Source organism: Petromyzon marinus, chromosome 13, assembly GCF_048934315.1.
Source record: "Petromyzon marinus isolate PM22_M1 ecotype Great Lakes invasive population chromosome 13, UKy_Petmar_22M1.pri1.0, whole genome shotgun sequence".
Classification (NCBI taxonomy): Eukaryota; Metazoa; Chordata; class Hyperoartia; order Petromyzontiformes; family Petromyzontidae; genus Petromyzon; species Petromyzon marinus.
The window spans coordinates 3,740,035-3,762,193 of record NC_133679.1 but is presented as its reverse complement, the minus strand read 5'-3'; the positions used below and the strand labels follow the sequence as shown (position 1 = coordinate 3,762,193).

General features: G+C 45.3%; 1 protein-coding gene across 10 annotated transcripts in view; it reads right to left on the bottom strand.

The window, feature by feature from the left end:
- The window catches only part of NEO1 (neogenin 1), a 168,859-nt gene extending 146,979 nt beyond the window's left edge, over positions 1-21,880 (bottom strand). For 5 of the 10 annotated variants that reach the window (XM_032953172.2, XM_032953174.2, XM_032953171.2 and 2 more), the window contains exon 1: positions 21,203-21,878. In XM_032953172.2, coding sequence (XP_032809063.2) covers positions 21,203-21,317 — 115 coding nt within the window. In that variant the 5' untranslated portion in view covers positions 21,318-21,878. Of the gene's footprint in view, positions 1-21,202 lie in introns of all 10 variants that reach the window. The other 5 variants (XM_032953166.2, XM_032953169.2, XM_032953168.2 and 2 more) reach the window with 3 other exon arrangements.
- Positions 21,881-22,159: the final 279 nt, after the last annotated feature.

The window sequence follows — 22,159 nt, the reverse complement described above, 5'->3', positions numbered from 1 at the left end:
CGTTTACCTTTACAATAATGACGCACAAAGGCAAAATGTAGAACTTTAAAAGAAATATATATCTTTGGTAATTTCAAGTTTTCACTGAGGTCCTTTGTGCCCGGTGTTTTGAGGGTAATTATTTTTTTAAGTTAGTCTCTCATTTCTGCTCACTCCAGATTTTAAGTGCAATGTAACATAATCCGTTTTATATTTTTTTTTATTTCGAAGTAGCATAATTTACCTGATTACTGTTAAGATTTGTGTCTTCAAATTAACCAATGTTTGATTAACATTTGAAGCCAAAACCGAAATATTAGTATACCGTGGCACTCAGCAGTTTTCTGGAGTATGTTCTGTGAGTTGGCTGTTACCATCCTCACATTTACTCAATCAGCAAGAAATCTAACTGCACAGCCAACACTTGCATGAAATGCTTAACTCTCAAAAACGGCGATGACGAAAGAAAGGTGCTGGAAAAAATGTATCGATTCATTTAGTCGCTTCTTAAATGGCAGTTGAACAACAAAACACTTCTCTTGAAAAGTCCAGCCACATGACAAAGCACAACTTTAAAAAAAAAGCTATCCCACCATCAACGTATTAAATGGGGCTTGAAAAATACCACCAGCCCCAGTCAACCCGGGTCGAGCAGGCTGCGTGGTCAGGTGTGGCTAATATAATTAACTAAATGATTCATAGTGGGCCGTGGAACTTGCATTAATTATATTGGCCACACGTGACCTTGACACTCTTTTAAAGAAAAAACAAACCCACACATGGTGAGCTCAGAGCAAAGGGATAAAACCGTCCATTGGCAGCTATATGGCACTTTCCCAAAAAAATCAATGCCCTGTCGTTGCCCTTTGCTTTCCAGGATGTTGCACCAATTAACAATATTATCTCCTTTCTCGTCAGCGGTAGATCGCACTCTGAAGAATTTAAAGCAACCAGTTTAATAAGCGGGAAAAAATAGAACATGCGATCATATCCGACTTGTGGCAAGATCCAACGGCATCACTCTATGTAAGGGCCTAATTTGATTAAAAAATATTCTCCATTGATTTGTGTGCAAAAAAGATTTGGCAGAAGACTGCTGCATTACCGCATTTCTCAGTAACCTGGCCTCCTCTCGGCATCCCCCTTGTTTAAAAGGCATTTTGCCAAAAGTAAAATAATGTTACCTGGACGATACCCACTATTATTTATGTTTTTTTAGTTCTGAAATGGCAAATACATTCAACTAATGAATCGATTGTAAAAAAAAAACTTCGAATTTCACATTGACATCATCAATGCTAAACAATCATTCAAAAATGTAATCAACCTCATGTGTCTAAATGGGCGGTTATTTCAATGAGCTGCACATTGTATGGTGGCGAGATGGTAACTACCTCCCCTGGTATACAAGAGATCGTGGATTCGACCCTGACGCCTGTATGTTTGGAGTTGCATGTCTCTCTCCCCGTGGTCACATGGATTTTTGTTCGGATCCTCTGGTTTTTCCCTCCACATTTAAAATCAACATCACGCGTCAAGAGTCTTTGTGGCTGCTATAAAAGTCCACGTGATAAATCACTTCGTTGAGCCATCATTTGTGGCCACGTAGCTTCTGAAAAAGATCAACATTAATCTTAGTTTTTTCGGTAAAGTCACGTTGAAGGGAAACAACAAAATAATAAAATATATATAAAACAATAAAACTATATATATTTTATTATTTTGTTGTTTCCCTTCAACGTGACTTTACCGAAAAAACTAAGAATATGAATTACTGCAGTCACGAAAGCTTTAAATCAAAAGATCTACATAGCTCAGTCGGCCTTACCTGGTAAAATAAAAAACAGTTGTGGTTAATTTTATAATAGTTTACAGTGTGCTATTTGTATTCCATTCATTGAAATAATATATGATGGGCGAAACCGATTCAATATTTCTCCCCTCTTTCATTCAAATCAACGAGCAGGATCGTGCCTCCAGCATCACAGCATGAGACGGATCTACATCCATGCAGAGCTCTCTCAGTGAGCAGTGCATCCGATTGTGTCAAAAGAATGGCACCGGGGAAAATTAGGCCACAAAACTACTGCGGAAGTACGGCCATTGAGCCAGGTGATGGTGGTGGCTACGTGTGCCAGTAATCCAGTCCTTTTCAGGCAAGGGTTGGTGGATCCCACAAATGTTGTGAAACTCCCTTCCCATAGGCGTCAAGGTGACATGCCCTCCTCGCTCACCAGAAGCCTCTACAGCAAGTGGACTAATCACCATCTGTTTTGGTCTGTGCAGGGATAGAGCGTTGCCCCCTCGCACGCGTGGGTTTTCTCTGGGTGCTCCGGTTTCCTCCCACTTGTATGGGCACCCATTACTTGACTGAAAACATCTTACAATATAACTATCCTCATCGAAGACCATGAAATCGGCGACCCACAGCAGTTACTGCACCAACGACTGCAAATAACACTTATTCACACTTGGCGAATGAAATATGAGAATCCCACAGTTGCTATACATTTTTTTCTGGATGTCATATCAGGCAAGAAAAAAAAAACCCAGATTTATTTTATGCTAAGGGCTGCCTGCAAAATGTGCTAACTGCGTACAAATTAAAAAAAAAATCTCTAGCCTCAGGGTGACACCAGGAATATATAACGATGGTGTTAATCAATATCAAGCAGTGAATTAATCAGAAACATGTCAGAAAGACGTGACACATTGCTTCCTTATGCATTACCTCTTGAGGTGTCAGGACAGCTTGAAATTTTTCTGCTACTTTTTTCGGAGCAACATTCGCAGAATTTACACGACCCTCATCGCCGGGGAATAAACAGTGGTCAGATTAAATATAAGCGATTGTATAAGTTTAACAGCAACGCATTTTGGTGGTTTGCTAAATTAGATGAACAATTTCGCTGTGTCACCGACACAGGCCTGCACCTAAGAAATGGACACGTGACTTTTGCGATGTAAGAAGTTTTTGTTTTTCTTTTGCCGGTTGAACCCTATTTATAATTATTCGTTTCAATGCGAATTACATTAACCTCCAGCTTCCAGAAACCAGCCGACCAATCACCATCATTTCCCCATTTAACCAAAATCAATGCAAGACCACAAAGTAATGGCGTAACGTGATTGGTCGGTTGCTCTCTCTCGCGGTCGAGGCATTTGTACACAGAGGAATTGGCGCGTGCGTCCAAAGAATCGCATCTCTTGTGTGGTTCACTGCATTTAAGGTATCGTTTTTTTGCGGTAAGTCAACATGGCTAGTCCATGCGAATTAGGGGCGTTTCCACTCATCAATTCAGAGCCACAAATGGAGATTAGAACTACACCAGTGCGGGTGCGAATATGAAGGCACTTTTACTTTATTATACAGAAATATCTATTTGTAGATACCCCACTTGAATAATAGTGAGACATTATAGAGGAAACTACATTTCATTTCAAAGCCTCTACAAGTCACGCACCAATCTTAATACACATATTATTGAATTGTATAACACTCCTCTGTGAAGAAATGGAACCTTTGCTATCACAAGTCAACAATCTGTAAGGGAGTAAAAAATTAGTGGGATATTTATGGCTTGATCAGGCTTTTTATCTGCAGGTTTGAATGTGCCAAATTGGGCAAAGTGAGTTATTCTAAGGCAGTGTTGCACACTGGAAAGCCTTCACTGACCTCTCAAAGTGAGGAATTCAGATCAAGAGATGTCGACACGCATCCGGTTCCAACTCACAAAGTCACAGTTGCTGTGACCCCGTGGTACGGTATGCTTTAATTCAGAGCTTAGGCCCATTCACTTGATAGGAAATTCCCAGTAACAAAGTCGGAAGTAATGCTTGATGACTGTAACGATGATTACATCTTTCGTGAAACAATTAAAGTATTATTTTCTGGGATGCTCGCGTGCAGTGCAACACCGAACCAGGTGAACCAATTTGGCAGCTAAGACCTGTTTTTGACATTGCATTTAAGTGGCATGTAGCCACACGATGATCCATCAATTGAAGCCAATTATTACATTCATGATGCATCATTCATTGAGTCATGCACGAAACAATAAATTATTTAAAACGCATGAAAATTGTATGACAATGATTAGGCTTAAGGTGCATTTTAAGCTGACACAACTTATAAAGGAGATTAAAAATACCAAGTGATTCTTGAATCGAATCGTGACAACTCATCAGGACTTTATGGAAGGGAGAATTTAGGTCATTCGGAGAAATTATACCACGTAAACTAAGGGGCCGTCCATAAATGACGTCACGCACCTGGGGGGGGGTCAGACATTTGTGACGATATGTGCCGAGGGGGGGGGGGTTGAGAAATGTGACGTCACATCAAAATGCGCAACTTTAAATAAATATAAACACGTTCTACTTAATTAAATATACTTTTTAGTAAATGTTTTCTCCTACAACATTAGAGTGCACTACAATGACAATAGTTTAAAGCGATTTGAAGCATGTTTTATTTATTTTTGGGGGGGGGGGGGGCAGAGCTTTGTGACATCATATTTGAGGGGGGGTGTCTGACTTTTTGTGACGCTGCGTGACGAAGGGGGGGGGGGGTCTAAAATCGTCCAAAATCGCGTGACGTCATTTATGGACGGCCCCTAAGAGATGGGACAACAAATACCATATACAGCACACCCCATACATTGCATAAGGATTTCATACAGATAAAAAAAATGAATTACCATGAACATTATGTCTTTGTACTCATATTAGCCGAGTGATGAGACGAATGAGAAGGTGCTACGTGAAAAGGTCCACGCTAATTCTAACCCCTCAAATGAAGCAAAATGCATCCAGCGCTAAAGCCTGCTTTGTACCTGCTCCTTCATTAAATGTGCGTCTCTTCAGTGATTCGGTGCAAAAGCGAGGGGAGAGACGTTTACAAACTGCCGGCGCCCGATTGTGTGTTTTTTTTTTGTAATGGGCCCTGCGAATTTACAACTCGGCACTGTTAGCACTACCGCGAAAGCTCCGAACACAAGCGGAAGGAAGACAAGCACCATTGTCGGAGCTTATTACGCCACACAAATGCCTTCATTAAGGACACACTCCGTATGGACAGAGTAACTGTAATGGGCATCTTGTGAAAGTGAGCACGGTGTCTTAGCGAGCACGCCAAGTAAAGCAGCATCTTTCATAGCCGTCAACCCATACGGGTTGCTCCGTATTCGTGTACAGGGAAATTGAGATTTAGGGTCCATACGGCGTACAGCCGTTTCAATGCGGGCAACGATGTTTTTTTGTCGATTCGTTTGTGTTTCTCCCCTGCGATGGGACTTTGTAAGGATGAACGTTGAGATTTATAAGGGGCACGGCGTGACCAGTAAGGTCTGAATTGGTCTGTAATTAAGGTAGGGCACTGATAACGGGTTGACATGTTTGATCTTTACATGGTGGTCCGGATGTCTTGTGTCCCCCCCCCCCCCATTAATTGACCTCTAACATTTGTTTTCCCTTTGCATATTCATTTCTGTTTTAAATAAACCTTACTTAAAATATATATTAAGTTTTAGAGAATTAAATTGGGGATACAAGACATCTGGACCACCCTGTACATTGGGAGGTAACGACCTGCAACATCAGCAACGCAATCTAGGCATGGGTTAAAAACTGCAGTCTAGGGCATTGCCAGCTGTTACATAATACGTACGTACATAAAATACATATTATAGATCGCCATTGTTTTTAGATGTTTTCAGAACACAGTGCCCCCCCCCCCCCGCTGGGCATGTGCGTGACAATAACAATTGGCACTGTAGATGTCATACGGCAAAAAAAGTTACATGTAAATTATTAACAACGCCCGTCTAATACACCATGAGACTGTTTCATTCACGAATAACGTTTCGGTTTTAAATTTTGCATCCGCACAACGACGGTGTCGTTTCTTTGCGCCGTTGCCACGATCACGTTATCAGTGATCTCCAAGCACAGACGTTTGAACACACATACCAAGACGAGGAAAGTTCATTTCAATGCGCGCCAAGGGAGGCAGAGAAGTAAAGACTTTCCTGCCGATAGCAATGAACACCCCCATCGCAACACACCATCACCACGCTTGTGTTCACGTTGTCAAAGCTACAACTTAATAATGCACCTGCATCGCGGAGCATTTGCAAAACACAATTCAACAAACTTTATTGTAAGTAACAAACGCGGATAAAGTAGGGTGGCCAATGCCTTCCTCCCCCGCCAGTTTTAAATGAGGTGAGTTACCAACTCATTTCACGGCATTTATCACCTTCGTGTCAAGTAGTATCTCGTAATAGAACAGTGGTGGTGGGGAGGGAGAGGAGCGGTGACAGTGGTTAGCGCACTGCACCTACGACAGCCCGAGTGCAATTCCAGGCCACGACTGCCTGAAGGAGTTCTGGGTCGACCCCATCACCTCCCCACTCTGATCAGCACCGTGCTGGAGGTTTAAACAAGGCCCACCACCACCGACACATCCGGCAGTGGACTCACTAAACTACTAAGGCCGTATTTATATTGTTATTAATTCTGGAGGGCAGTATTGAGTAATGAGTAAACCCTTCTAGTTTAAAACGGATATTTTTCTCCTGCGATTAAACAAATAAGGATGAGACCATTAAATAATATTAGTTACATTTGCAATGATCTCAGTGTTATTTAAGGATGCTTTGCAGCAGATGAACTGTCATAACTCTGCACCGGAGCACGACTGGACAAAGGTGGTATATCCTGACCACTGACTCCTTGGTGCAAACTGCCCCTATCCAACAATTCTCAATATATACCAAATACAAAGATCCCCTGTGTAGGCGTAACGCACTTTGGGGGAAAGTGCTGGAAGCAAGCACCTATTAAGGCCGGCACGGCACACGAGGGGGTGGGTGGCCAGCACCACGCCCGACCGCCTTTATCTCGCCAGTGGCGATGTTTTGACATCGCACCAAGTACACCTTTGAGGCTGAGTCGTCCTAGGGAAGGCCCAGGTCTGGTTTAGATAACCACCACTGGTGTTGGCTGTGAGCAAGAATCGAACTCGGGTCGATGGATTTGCAGCACACATGATAAATGCTACACTACTGCTCCCCACAAACACATAAAGTGTGCCGTGTATAAATACACACACTAAAAGCATGTCAACCCACGAGGCTATCAGCAAAGTATACATACGTATGCCAAGCAATCTTGAGCGTATAAAAACTTAGAGACACGATGAGAATGAATGGAGAGTCGAGAGAAAGACACCGCCGCACTCCACGGTGTGCGTGCCCGTCACCTCATGAATACAGGAGGCCAACTACTTGACATCCACAACGCAAATAGCCCAAGCCAGCTTAGAGGTCACCCAAAGGGTAGATGCCCGAATGCAACAGCCTGTTTTAAACCTTTGAGGCTTGCTGGGCATTACAGTAATTAAGAAAATATTGTACCGCTGTCAATACAAATCCCTTTCTGCCTGCCAGTAATTCCAAATAGAAATATTAAATGAAAGTTCACGTTATTCAAATAATATTTAAATGCAAAGAAGGGCGTGCTGTGTGTAAGATTATTATGCTGCCCTTTTAGCATGCAATTATTTTCACGTTCTTATATTTTCATGTGACAAAGCACCGTATTAGACAACTTCTTTGACGTGAATATGTGCAAGCACTGAACAATGATGGAATTATAGAGTGCCAACTAGAGATATTTTTGAAAAGTATGCTTAATTTATTCCAATTAGTCAACGCACGCGTGTTCTTTGTCATTTTGTTTCTGATGAATGCCGCTACTTAAATCAAAAAGCTAATTTTAACAAGTGAAGGCAACATCCGTCGTATATTGTTTACGCGTCAAATGCCGTTAACTCTGAGTGCTAGAACAATATTAGATAATTTGGAGAAAAGAAAAGAGCCGCACGGTATGTTTACAAGTGTAATAGAGCCACGGCGAAATGATATATTGTCCATCGTTTGACCCCAATAAGCACTCCACCCATCTGCGTTGCACATACCCTGTATTACAACCCTTAGTTGCAGTTTCCAAAGCAGCATTGCGCTTTCAACGTTGATCATTTGGAAGCGAAACCGAACGAGTTGGTGCTCGCACTGTGAGTCCATCACATGAGATTACAGCAGTTGGGTCATGAAACAATCGCAACGTCACACCGGCGCAAGCAACCGCTTTGCCTTAACAAAGCAAAAGCATTGAGCTCAACCTCCATGCAAGTCACTTGGAGAAGAGGGCGAAAAACATGCCATCAAAACCCTGCTGGCTTCAACACCGCACCTAATTTTAACTACAGAATTCCTCCCTTCCAGCCCAGCCGTCTGAGCTATGGCTGAAATGTAAGCTCCCTTCCTCTTCCGACATGCAAGGCCCATAGCTGCGATGAAGGGGGTGATGGGGGTCACGCTGCCAGCCACATGCTGTTGTTAGAATCTGCTGCATCGTCTCCAAACAAACTGAACCAGTAACACCAACAGATGGGGCTTATTTTTATTTTGAAACCCTCTCTAACCAAACAAATAGGCAGAGGTTGGAGGAGGGGGAGGGAAACACTGGACTGTACATAGGTCATTTAATTATTTACAGGCAAGCATAGGAACTGATATCGTCCAATGAAAGCTTGAAGCAAAAAAGCTAATCGAAATTTAGGCTTCCCATAAGCATTCGTGCCATAAACACGAACGGCTGAGCTTATTTAGCGCCACCATATAACGCGAGATAAGCAAATTGAGGAGCACGTTTCTGGAACACTGTGTATGCTATAAAGCTGTAAAAAATATTTAAAGCAATGTATGTGCCTTATGCTAACATTTTTGGGGCAATATGACTTCATGAATAATATAATGGCGTAATGGTTCGCACACTAGCCGCCGAACCAATGCAATAGTTGAAACAATGGCAAACGTTTATTAAATCCATCACCCACTGCCTCTGTCAACCCAGCAGTATACATAGATACACCGTAGTAAGGTGGTGGGGTAGAGTGTGGGTACTCCCACCTCCTCCAAGACATCTGTCCAGCGTGGAAGAGTAGACCAAAATACCCTCCCGAGGAGGCTCAACAGAGCTCACTATGGTCGAGTCCCTTCGGACCAGGAGCGATGTGAGCAGCAATAAGAGCAGGGTTGCACATTTACCTTGTCTTTGTGACTTATAAAACCGAACCGTAAAAGTAATTGATTTTGCCACAGCTCAGGTACAGTTTCAGCGGTGTGGCAGCTTTAATGACACCGAGTGACCTCATTGCATAACCACATGGCTGCAACCACATGGGGGACCCCACGCTGCCACTTCCACACACCCACACCTTTGGGGTTCACACAGTAAATAATTTATTTTCACGCTAATTCCACCAAATGTCACGCTTTTCACATGCTCACGTGACGCCGCAGAAGCTGTGGGTGCGCATTTGCACTTTTAGTTCAACAATAAAAAAAACTATCAAGTCACACCCACGTCAAGAGCCCCGCTTGATACCATGAAATGCGCGACCCTCAGGACAATGCTGCACGCTTGCGAACGTGGCAGTTATGACAATTCAAGTGATCAACTTAGGGCAACATTAATTGGACCCAAAATCCAACTGTGGTGAACTTTGTGGCACAGTGGTTGGCACACTGCATTAGGAACCCGACGACCTTTCTACCATTCCAGACCACAGCTGACATCAGTGGCAAGTGATACCTGAACCGGTTCTGCATGTCTCCTCAGCCCACCCACTCCCCTCCACCACGCCATCCGCCACTCAACTCTAACCAGCCATAAAAAAGGTTTTTTTGGGGGTCAACCCACAACATTTACAATTCTAGCACAACGTATCGAGTGACGAATTGGCACGTTTTGTTTACGTGACAAACCTTACTAATTTTGGCTGTGTCGGGTGGTGGCGAGTTTAATGACACATATTTACGGGATCTAACCCAAAAACCTCAATTATGGATAAAATTGGTCGCGAAAGCCTACGTGTTAAACTAGCTCTAAACAGTGGGTGAAGTATGGTCAAACATTCCCCATGACCGATAAGGCATGTGGAGGCCTACATCCAGTAGTGTATTGACAAAAGGGTGGCAATTTATTCTTATTAGTATCATGAAACCAGCTATGATATCATACGACACTATTGTACGCACATATATCTACGCAAGTTAGCAAGGAGTGTTGGGCTGTAACATAAGGTTCCAGTGTTTTTTTAAAGGCAACCTTATTCCAAATTCCACCTCATCTTGAGCACACACATAACTCATATCGCATTGCAGTGGTGCGAGTGCATAAGGTGCCACAACCCCATTAAAGCATTTTCCTGGCTTTGGAGATGAAAGTCCAAAAAGGATCGCGATTCATGTTACCCAAAACTATTCCCATCGCCCGGCCGCCTTGGGAGGAGAAGGCACACGTTTTCCATTTACAACGGCGATCCTTGTGCCAGGAGCAAAGGTTTTCGCCTTGTTTGCTTCGCTTTCCCTTTGTGTCTAAACAGTCCACTACCTCCTCCTCCTCCACCTCCTCGTAGATGTCGCGTGAGCATCGGAAGGGGCCAGCGCTGAAAACTACAGAGACCAACGCTTTAGAGGAAACCAAACGGCTAATGTGGGAAGGCGCTTCTCTTCGTTGCACGTGCCTGCCAGCAAGTTAAACTTTATTTTCTAATATAGTACGTCGAAGGTAATAATAATACAGTAATGAACAAAAACTGATGTATGCATACAAAACAATTTGCTAATTAACTAGGAATTAAACTCTCACCCCAACCAACACGCACTAACCACGAAAAATGATTGATAGGATTTAACATTTCTTCAAATCGCATTCGCTCATTTGGTGTAGGAGTAAAACATATCCCACTGTTAATGAAGTGAATGTATCACGGTGCTATATGTGTGATTGATAATGTAACAGAAAAAAAAGTCGGCAACGTGAATTCGTTTCAGCTAGCTAGCAGCGCTCGGATGAAGATCTTTTGTAGTTGTGGCAGACCACAAGATAATATAGCAAGGAGAGTCGTAATGATTGGCTGCGGGGTGGGAGAAGGGTTACAGCGTCTGCTGATGAATAAAACATGCTGCTACTTAATGTGTACATTCTCCTGATCACTTGGAGAAGCCAACGTTAACAGAAGATGATATTTGAATCCTTATTAGTGCCACAGAGTCAATTCGAAATGTGGTTCGCGGTGTTAATTTCCTGTAGATGAAAAAAATAGCATAATATGTGGTACAAATACAAGTTAAATTATTTTAATTAAACATACATTCCCCCCCCCCCCCCGCCAAAAAGAAAGTCTCAACATTCCTAGACATATTTTTTTTGCACGACTTAGCAGACACAAAAAGATGTACCCCTGTTAAGTGCTTGATCACACCGTAGAGTGGATATTTCAATTAAAAAAAACCCCAATCGTGTACTGTATACAGCCCTTTCTCAATCCACTGTTGGATGAATGCCTCGTCAAGCTGAGGCTACCATGGGGCCTTTGACACATGCTTCACCGAGCCGGTCAGCGTGGGTCTGGTGAAGAGGTGGTGGTGGGTGGGGCAAGACGCGCCACTGATGTTAGTCACGGACCGGGAAATGCACTCAAGTTACAAGGTTCATTCATTTCATAATGCAGCGCACTAACCACAGCACTAACACACTCCACGCATCAAACATTTCAATGACTCTATTCACCGCGTACTCGAAAATTAGAATACCGTCATTACAAATATCGCACGAGTCTTAACACGCCCACGCCATTTTTACTGTTTAAAACGGACACAAAAAACCCCATAGAACTACATTAAAAAAAATGGTGAAAATAAATAAACTTTTACGTGAAAAACAACCCATTAAGGAAATCCTGCAATTACCTCCAGCCTTTCCATTGCTCTAGGTTTGTTTATGTACTAACAAAGGAGCAGATGCTCCCTGTTACAAAGCAGAGCAGCCAAAAGACATTCCCAAAGGTCTGATTACCAGTGTGGACCGCCTCCACATATCAGATTGCATCCATTAATTGTACGCCAGCCTAGTTAAGCTCTTGGCCTTAAAACTGTGGCTCACATTTCCCTTCTATACAGCTCTCAACATCTATGACAGATTAGCAAGATAATGGCTGCAACAGGTCGCTTAATCCTCCCTTAGTGTTATTACAAATAGCCTTCATGACCACATTCCTAATATGAATGGTCATACATGATGTGCATCAGAACAGCAGCGTTGACCAGGATGTTTTTGGAGAGAGTAGTTTTTTCTTCTGAAAAAGAATTTAACTTCCAAGTTCAGAATGCAGCTCAAAGTACTTTATTAAAACTCAAGTAAAAATGTGGCTCGTAAAAGTTATTTCAATAAACACAATCGTACATCCAAATAGCAATACATTGTTACACAACAGTGTACAAGACAGCATGGTAAATTAATTTTTGTTTTAAATTGCCACCACCATTTCACCACCACCCTTGTACTTAACAAAACACGATAAGAAAACTTTCCATTTGACACTTTGAATATATCCTTTTGGAGTTACAGAAAAATACTAGTTGGGCTGCAACCAATGTATGACACACTATAATGTAATGCGAACTACAAACAGCACCATGCAAAGGGAGGTGACAGGAATGGGAAAGAGGTGACTGCACATCTGACCCCAAGTAGAGAGAGAATCCATCACCAACCCTAACAGCTTCAACATCAAGATGAGAACCCAAGGGGCCATGGGCTGTGAACTTTGAAGCTACCCGTGGATACGTGCACTTGCTAATGCGTCTCTCGACTGCATACCTACACGAGCAACAACGTACAAATTGTGGATTTACAGTTAACGAAAAATTGCCAATTATTTACCCAGGATAGTCTTACCGAGTCTCAAGACTCTTTTAAGGACTACAGCAACGCATGTCTTTGCCATGCTGTAATGAGTAAACATAGTTCAGCATATGAGCATTTTGTCTGCCCATTTAGGAATTCTTTAGGTTGCTTAATAGCATGGCATTTAGCATGCTTGCCACGAAGCCAGCTTGCACAGTCTCAACGCAGTGCTCCGAATTCTGCCTCTGCAAGGGAATGCCGAAGGAAATTACCATTCGTACGATCTGTGGTATAACAATAACATGATGTCAAGCTCAAGGTCCACCCCTGCCATTGTTTGCTCACACGACAGCTGACGAAAGGACCTCCTCTAGATGTGGCTGTCTAGCGCTTTCTAGAGCCCCATCTAGAGAGGACCGGGTTCCCAGCAGTGGCGAGACGTTAACTAACTCACCTGGCATACAGGAGGTCGTGGGTTCGATCCCGACCCTGACGATGCCTCTATATTTAGAGTTTGCATGTTATCTCCGTGGTCACGTGGATTTTGCTCTGAATCCTCTGGTTTTTCCCTCCACATTTAGAAACATGCCTTGAGAGTATTTGGCTGCTATACTATGTCCACATCATCCACTTCATTTGGCTATCATTTGCAGCCAGGTCGCTCCTGAAAAAGAGCTATACAGCTCAGTTGGCCTTACCTGGTCAAATAAAACATAGTTTTAGTTTATACCCTTCCATGCTGGCCAAAAGCCTTAGAAGAGTTGGGAATACTCACACTTTATCCCACCACATGCAAACTTGCTGGCCAACTCACCGTGGAGGTCCCATTTTATGCAGTTGGCTGGACAGAGGCAGAGAGGCCGGGCGGTGGTGGGGTTGGGATTTAAGAGATATAACTGGTACATGCCGGATTGCATGTCCAGTGTGCTCACCATTACACCACACGACAGCATCGACATGAAGCAAGATCCAACAATAGATGTAGGCATGGTGGCACATGTCTCCAATGCACCTGGATTTGGGAAATATGATCCCAAACGCAAAAGCTGAAGGGCTATGCGATGACCAGTATACGGTAGCTAAATAAGTAGGATGTTGAGTCATATCCACTTATATGTGTGTAGGTTTTCTCTGCATAATCTGGTTTACTTTTGAGTGCGAAAAAAATGGCATAAAACTATGACAAAATAATCCAAAGAAGGACCTTCCTGAATAAAAAAAAACCCTAATGATTCTTCATGAGACCTTCCTAGGAAAACAAAATAAAAATATTAACTCTCCACCAGAGGTTAAATGCTGTTTGAACATTCAAAAAAGTCAACGTCGCTGTGCTCAAATGAGCAATGAAGCAGCATTCATCTCCACGAGATGCCCTAGACCAGTGGCGGAAGCCCTGTGCTGACAACTGTGCCCCTGCTCCACAAACCTCACCGAGTAATATCAACCGAATAATGGTACTAATGCCATCTATTCATCTTGGCAAGAATCATCAAGTCTCAAAGACTCAATTTCAGGAGGGTCAATAATTGAAATGTTTGGCCATGTTGGGGGTGGGGGGCGAAGGAACTGGAGTGCCCTGGGAAAGCCCAAGCGATGTCATTTTAACAGGTTAACATACTCAAAGCCCCACTCAGATGGATTCAAGAATCCATTGCTGTACGGCCATCTCCTGGTCACCACATAGTCAACCTACACATTTTCCTCTCTCTGGATCCTCACGAACATCTCTGGAGACGGGAATCGTTATAAATGTTACGAGGAAAAGAACAAGGCGCTTAATTATCATCAGCCATGACCTATCAACTGTTGGATGAACACTTCCCCAAGTCATTACCATCTCTCGTGGTATCACGATTTAACAATCATCAGACATTTAATGCATTAATTAATTGCGATTGTTATTCATAACAATACGAATACAGTACTTAACGGGCAGGGAATTAATATTTAAATCATCTGTCGCGTTAATGTCAGGGTCAATTGTAATCCTGAAATGGATCATTTAATAAATGGAGTGTACTCCCCATGGTGAATACATATTTCCAAAAAAAATCTATTAATTCGTGTGACTTTCTGTTAAATGGTCTATAATCATGTTCCAAATTCTGTTTCGTGGCAGAGTGGTTTAATCACACTCACGAAAATAATCCAGCGCGAGGAGTAATTAAGGTTACACGAGTCTGCGTGTCCGCTGTGCGAACCAATCCTGATGTGTACACGGATATGTTGTTTTCGATGTTATCATCAGTATCCATCATTTCGAACATAAATTATGCATCGAGCACGCACAAGGGATAGAATGACACTGTAATCACGGGTGACATTCTGCGCCAATCCTGTTCCAGTGTAAAATGTACCCCTCCGTACAGTATTGCCATTGAAATATCTCTAATTTCACTACAGTTCAAGGTAAAGCCACTTACACGTATTGTTTAAGCGATGTGTTGACGTGCTATATGTTTACGCGCGGAGTGAATATCGAGGCGAATGTCAGCTGTGCATACAATGCTCACAGCAGGTGGAAAAAAACATCCCTCCTTTATTTTCAGGGGACACGTACCCTACCTCGCGGATGCGCGCCAACACGGTGGTTTCAAAGTGCTGGTGCCACCCACACTTTATCTCACCAAAAAGCATAATTCAAATGGCCTGACTCGTTGCGTGTGCCGACAAAATGGTATCGCAGTCGGGCAATGAGATTTGTTTTATGGCCTTTTTCAGAACTTGCACGCCCATCAGAATGGGGATATGTTTGCAGGCTTCCCTCCGGAGAGTATGGATGTTGAACTTCTTTCTTGCTGTAAGTAGCCAACCGTGCTTATCGGAGGTGCGGGGAAAGGACAATAAACTAGAACACGAAAAAAAACTGTTCTAAAGAAATGAGCTTTCAATTGAGATGTCAAAGTGTCTATTGCTCCCACTGCATTCCTAAACTATTGAGAACACTTGACAAATTACGGCCACTTTTCATGACAGCACAGTGTTCATGGTCACTTCAATCGAACTATTTTACTCGACACTAGAGGGAGCCCCTTTATGCAGAGCTCATCACACATGAACAACAAAAGCTATATTACACTGCACACAGTGGTATCCCAGATGAACGAAGACAAAATAAAGCTGTTTTTTTCTTGAATGCAATAATTGGTGACCAAGGCCGAGATCGTCAACTCTGCTCCACTTGAGAAGCTGGTTTAAATCACAAGTGGCAGCCTGAATATTGTTTGCACCCAGGATCTCATCAGCCATGCCTCTGAAATGAAATGGGCAGGAGTCGCCGAATTTAAATACCGCCTGGACTGAAGTAATGCAGGACGGAGGATTTTGCTCTGGGTTTCAACATGCTTTGAAAGCTCCTGCTGGTTTGTTCTGCAAGTGGCCTCTGTACCAGAGGGGGGTCACGTGTAAATACACTTTGTAGTTGTAGATGTAGCCATTCCCTAATCAAGCAATTCTTGCCGTTGCTTGTTTGAGATAAAACAGCACAGTTCTGATACGGTGCACACCATGAGCACATTCGTAAATTCCACGTGAAATCATTAAAAACACGAATTCATCCCCGCGTTTTCAATATCCTGGAAATTAGTAAGATGTATGCTCATAAAAAAAAACACACGCTAGAGGAAAGAAAATCAGAGTGAATGTGTATAAGAAAGTAGCACTCTACGACTGATTACAAGACGACAATAATGGTCCTATTTTGAGCTTTACTTGGCCACGGCTGACGTGTTGACGCGTTCTCAGGACCGGTTTGTCCAGAAATGACACGCGGCATGAACAACCCTTCAGTGGAATGGACTTGAATTTACTGCGGCTGTTGACATGGCATGCCGAATGGCTAATGGAAGAGAACCACTCAAGCTAGCATCGTCGCATCTTAACTCTTGCGTGATGACCGCGATTACCAATGTGTTCTAGACGACACCGGCAGTCCCCGTGTAGCTTTTTTGTATTCCCTGCTCGTTCGCAACAATGCCCTCTCTCTCTGCCTGTTTTTGTTTGCACATCGCTCGAAGCTTGTTTGGTCGGTTAAACGTTGTAAAACTGCTTGAAATGCTGGGCTGTAATACCACGTCTGGGCAAGGCTGCATGTGGCTCCAACAATTAGCAAACAAGCTCAACAAATAGTCTGCCACACGTGGTGCATCAAAACTACAAAATAACCCCCCTCCGACCGAAGCAAGTCTCGAAACTCTGGACACTCGACAAATGTCACGTTATCATGGGACTTCCTTTACCAGTACCAAAATATGATCATAGGTTTTCCCCTTTTTTTCTGGCAACAAAACAAAGTAAAGTCACGTAGAATTTCCCTTCTACGTGACTTTACCGAAAGAACCAAGAAGATGAATCCCTGCAGTCACGAAAGCTTTAAATCGAAACAAAACAGGTGTTAAGATGTTAAAACACCAAACTGAAACCTTTCACAATGAATCATGTCTGCATTAACCACAATACTTGTGGTCAGAATGCAAAAAAAAACTCTGATAATATATGCATTGTCTTTTTTTTTAGTGTGGTGAGGCCGTCATCCAGCAGTGGATTGACAAGGGGTTATATATTGTATACAGACGTGGCACTGCATGTGAATGGCCTGTGCAGGCAACCGCGTTATCATAACACGACTTTGTGCAGCCAATTTGTCTCGAAATCCACGCAGCAATGGGACACTGCATTGGCATTGATTGCACTTTTCTGTTCCTGGCGAATTATTATCATTACTCCGTCAATCCCTTTGGGGTTTTCTTTTCGTATCCCAATCACCATTCTCGACGAGCAAGTCTGAATAGTTGTCCTTCGCTAGACTATCGCAATGCGTGGCAGTATATGTTTTTTTTATATATACTGCAGTACGTTACTGGAGTGTCGTCCACAGTGGCAGGTGATATCAGAAGCCGTCCTCGCTAGGAGTCCTAATACACCACCCCACCCGTCTTCCTCCCACGCTCACCAATCCGCACCACTGGCCAAAGTGGGGAAGTATGGTCAAACCAAACAACCCCCATGACCAACATTGCGACTGACATAGCGTAAGGGGCCGTCCATAAATGACGTCACGCATCGGGGGGGGGGGGGGGTCAGACATTTGTGACTCCGTGTGATGAGGGGGGGCGGTCAAAAATCGTCCAAAATCGCGTGACGTCATTTATGGACGGCCCCTAAGGGCGAGCCATCATCCAGCAGTGTCATGACAGCACGCAGTACCGTCCACTTTTACCACCCACGCATACATGTCTAATACAATTGCCTCCGCAAACAATGGCTTATATCACAGTCGAAGGCTGTATATGCTTACAGTATAATTTTATTCTGCGTAGCTGCTGGGTATAAAGCAGAAGCGCAACAGCGAAGCGCAACAGCGAAGAGCAACGTGAAGTGAAACTGACGGTCACTCTTCTTTTGCCAGATGTGGAGGGGGGGGGCACTAGGTCTTGTCCAGCAATAACCAGGCGAATAGAAGGCACCATAATGCAATTCGTAAGAGGGCAAAGTAATATCGCCCTGCAATTGTCATTCTGTAGCAATTCTGCTCAGCGGCCAGGCTGTGCTGCTGCTAGCTCCTGATACGTCAAACCCGAACAGGCAGACCAAGCCAACGCGCGTAACTCTCTCTCTCTCTCTTCCCTACACACCGCAGTCCGAACTGTTCACTCTAACAATGCAATGGTTAATTTACATCGCGTTGTCAATCCACCGCTAAATGATGGCTCCCCCACGCCGTGTCTGTCACGGGGGTTATTTGGCCATACTTCACTAGGACAGCCACGACGAGCTGGCGAAGGTGGTGGAAATGGACGGGGAGGTGAGTTAGTTGTCAGAGGACCGGTTCGGATATCACTCGCCGCTCATGGCAAGCCGCCGGCGCCGTGAATTGAACTCAGATGCCGGGCTCGTAGTGCAGCGCTCTCGTCACTGCGAAACAACCCCGCCACCATCGCCACCTTGCCTCCCTCCCTCCCTCCATCAGTGATTTTGCCTCTCGAAACGAAAAACTTACATTAAGCCCATTTGTTTTCTATCTCGGTATTTCGACGTCGCGTTCTGAAGGTTGCTTGTTTTAATGTCCACACTTAAGCAGCTGTAAGGCGTACGCCTTAACCACCCCACGTTTTGTTCCATCGTGCGATGTGCATCGTGACATGCGATTTGTGCACAGCACAGAATTTTGGGTGAAGAGTGAGTGGCGATTTAGCGTGCTGCGCGTGCGATGAATGCAGCCACCAACCTACATTCGATTCCGAACCACGGGTAACATTTGACTTGATATTTGAATCGGTTACCGGTAAGCGCCCCTGGCCATGCCCTTCCAGATTTTGTTTTATTACCAACCCAAACTGACCAGTGTGGTTACATATGGTTAACCCCCCCGACCCCACCCCGGCAGACCCCAAACGGCATAACGGAGAATTCCTCCAGCAGCGGATAATGTTTTTAAATTATAATTATGACGTGCATGAATGCCGCCTAATTTGATCCCGGGGCTCAATTCACAAAATCAATTGGCATCAACCAGTTTCAATTGTAAGGACGCCCAATTGCCCCTGCACATACACGTAAAAAAAAACAAAATACAAAGATCCCCCCGTATAGCCTCGACAGACTGTTGGGGCAAGTGCTGTTAGCGAGTAGCGCCTATGAAGGTCAGCACAGCACACGAGAGGGTGGGCAGAAACCACGCCCGGTCGCCTTTGTCTCCCCAGTGACGATGTTTACACATCGCACCAGATACTCGTTTGAGGCTGAGTCGACCAAGGGGAGGCCCAAGACTGATTCACAAATTCGTCACTGGTGGTGGCCATGAGCGGGAATCGAACCTGTTTCGCCCGGTTCGTAGCGCAGTGCGCTAACCACTACACTACTGCTCAACACACACACAAGGACAAAGATCCCCCGTATAGCCTTAGCAGGCTGTGGGGGCAAGTGCTGTTAGCGAGCACACACACAAGCGCGCACACACACACACTAATACACGCACGCTCTCGTCCGGGTCTCCCTTAGTAACATGTACGACTCTTGTGGGTGGAAAGTGATTGAGCTCAAAGTTAAAACTGTGAAATGAGGCGGATCAACTCACAATGGTTTGCTCGCAGGGCCCTTCAATTAACAAATACAATGCCCACGCGATGCATGTCGCAATACGCGTGTAAGTGCGTGCGTGCGTGTTCTGACCAAGGGCAGTCATCCGAAACGTCGAGACGATAAATTCATCTCGGTGACCGGAACGCAAAATAAAAACCAATTCTGTTTCTACTTACACATAACCTGTAACCTATTGTGCGCATGACAGACATTGTGATCCGCGCGCGCGCGTGTGTGTGTGTACATATTGTAAGTGTGTTGTTTCACCCAGCATCCTCGCAGGCTAAAAGGAATGCGTATGTGGGGTGTGTGTGCGTGTGTGCGTGTGTACTTCAGCTTACGACCACTTGCTGAGCAAAGTATGACGGAGGATGTTTAATCACGCGCAGTATGCACATCGAGTAAAGTGAAATCTGAAATCAAGGCAGCAGATCGAGCAGCAGCGGAATGCGACGGCCTCCCATGCCCTTATCGGCTAAGTCAAAAATGTGGTTAAGAGTGACAAGGAAGGGAGTGCACGCGATGACGGGATGAAGATTACATCAGCACCAGCGCTCGAGTGTGTGTGTGCGGGGTACTGTGTCAGTGCGCGCGCGCGCGTTCGCTCGCCTGTGCTATTATTCAATGTAAAGATGCGTCCCTGATTGTGGAAGGGCCTCCACCACAGGGTCAATTGGTCTACTCTTCCACCGTAGAGCCGACGCGTTGGAAGAGATGGGCGTACCCACACTTTACCCCACCACAAGCGACCTCCCGATTGACTGTGGTGTAACCCCCCCCCCGCCCCCCATTTATTTCTGCTGGGTGAACAGAGTCCGCGGAGGGGATATCCAATAAACTTACACCGCAGCCGCGCCGTGAGATAGAATCGAACCGACGACTTCTGGATTGCATCTTCCCGTGGTGCTGCTAACCATCGCTCCACCGCAGGTCCCTTGTCAGTGCATGTCACAGGCTGGGATAGGACGTGTCAGTGCGGGGAGCGGTAGTGTAGCTGTTAGCGCGCTGCGCTACGATCCCGGCGACCCGAGTTCGATTCTCGCTCACGGCCAACAACACAAGCGACGATTGTCTGAACCGACCCCGGACCTCCCCTAGGTCGACTCAGCCTCAAACGAATGCCCAGTGCGATGTGTAAACATCGGCACGAGGGAGACAAAGGCAGCCGGGCGTAGTTGCTGGCCACCCACCCCTTCCTGTGCCGTGTGGCCCTTCATAGGCGCACGCAAACAGCACTTGCCCCAACAGTCTGTTGAAGGCTACAGGGGGATGATATTTGTCTTCGTAAGTGCATGCGGCGCGTGTAGCTACCTGCACTGTGTGCGTGTGTGAGAGTGCATGACACGTGCCTCGGTGCGAGTGCTCCTTAGCTATCGCAACTCACCGTGCACAAAGGCCACTTTGAGCAGCAGCAGCAGCAGGAGGGCCAGCAGAGCCGTGCGCGGCGGCGTTCCAGCTGGGCTGTCATTCCTTGGGGCCATGGTGCCTCCTACCCCCATTTCCCCTGGGGCCCCGCAGGTCCTGGGGACCCCCTGGCCACTCGAACTCTTGTGTCGTTATCTCCCTAGTCAATGTGCCCTCGCATCTGTAGCTGTAGCAGCAGGAGGAGGACAACGACTCCAAGCTCCCAACACTCCCTCCAACAACGAAAGCAAATCCAAAGTCTTCCCGTTGGTTCACTCCTTGCCCTCCCCACCAACCGGCCTTCTTCTACAGCGTCCAGTGAAGCAGATCCACATTTAAAAGACAGCAACAAGGGGGGAGAGGGAGAGGCGATGGGGTTGCGGAGAGGTAGGGGGGGCGAAGAAAAAAAAAACCCTTAGTTCAATCCGCCGCACCGGTGTAGTATTATTATTCCTCGAGTGAAGAAGCCAAGTCGCCGTTCCTCGGCCGGTGTGAAACTTGCTCCGCAAAAACTTGGGCGTCCAGGCAAGGCGAGCAGTGGTCCCGCGGTGCGTGCTGCGCGCTGAGCTGCGCTCTGTCTGGGATCCCTCGACTGGCCCTGCGTTCTACACCCCCACTCGCTCTCCACCCAACTCGTGCCCTCTCCTCCCCCCCCTTCTCTCTCTCTCCCTCCCCCGCTCACTCTCTCCCTCTCTCTGTCCCTCCCATCTCGTCCTCCCTCCCTCCCTCTCATCGTCCTCTTCGCTCTCCTTTTCCACTCCCATTGGGGTTCACCGCAAGACCCGGCAAGGATCTGGGACTTGAACATCGATTACGTGGAGCTGGAAGCGGCGAGAGGTTGCGTGTTGCGGAGTCTTGTTGGCGGTGGGTGGCTGTGGGAGTGTGAGATGGGGCGAAGACGTGAGATTGTCTTCAGAGAGCTTTTTGTTTCGTTGAC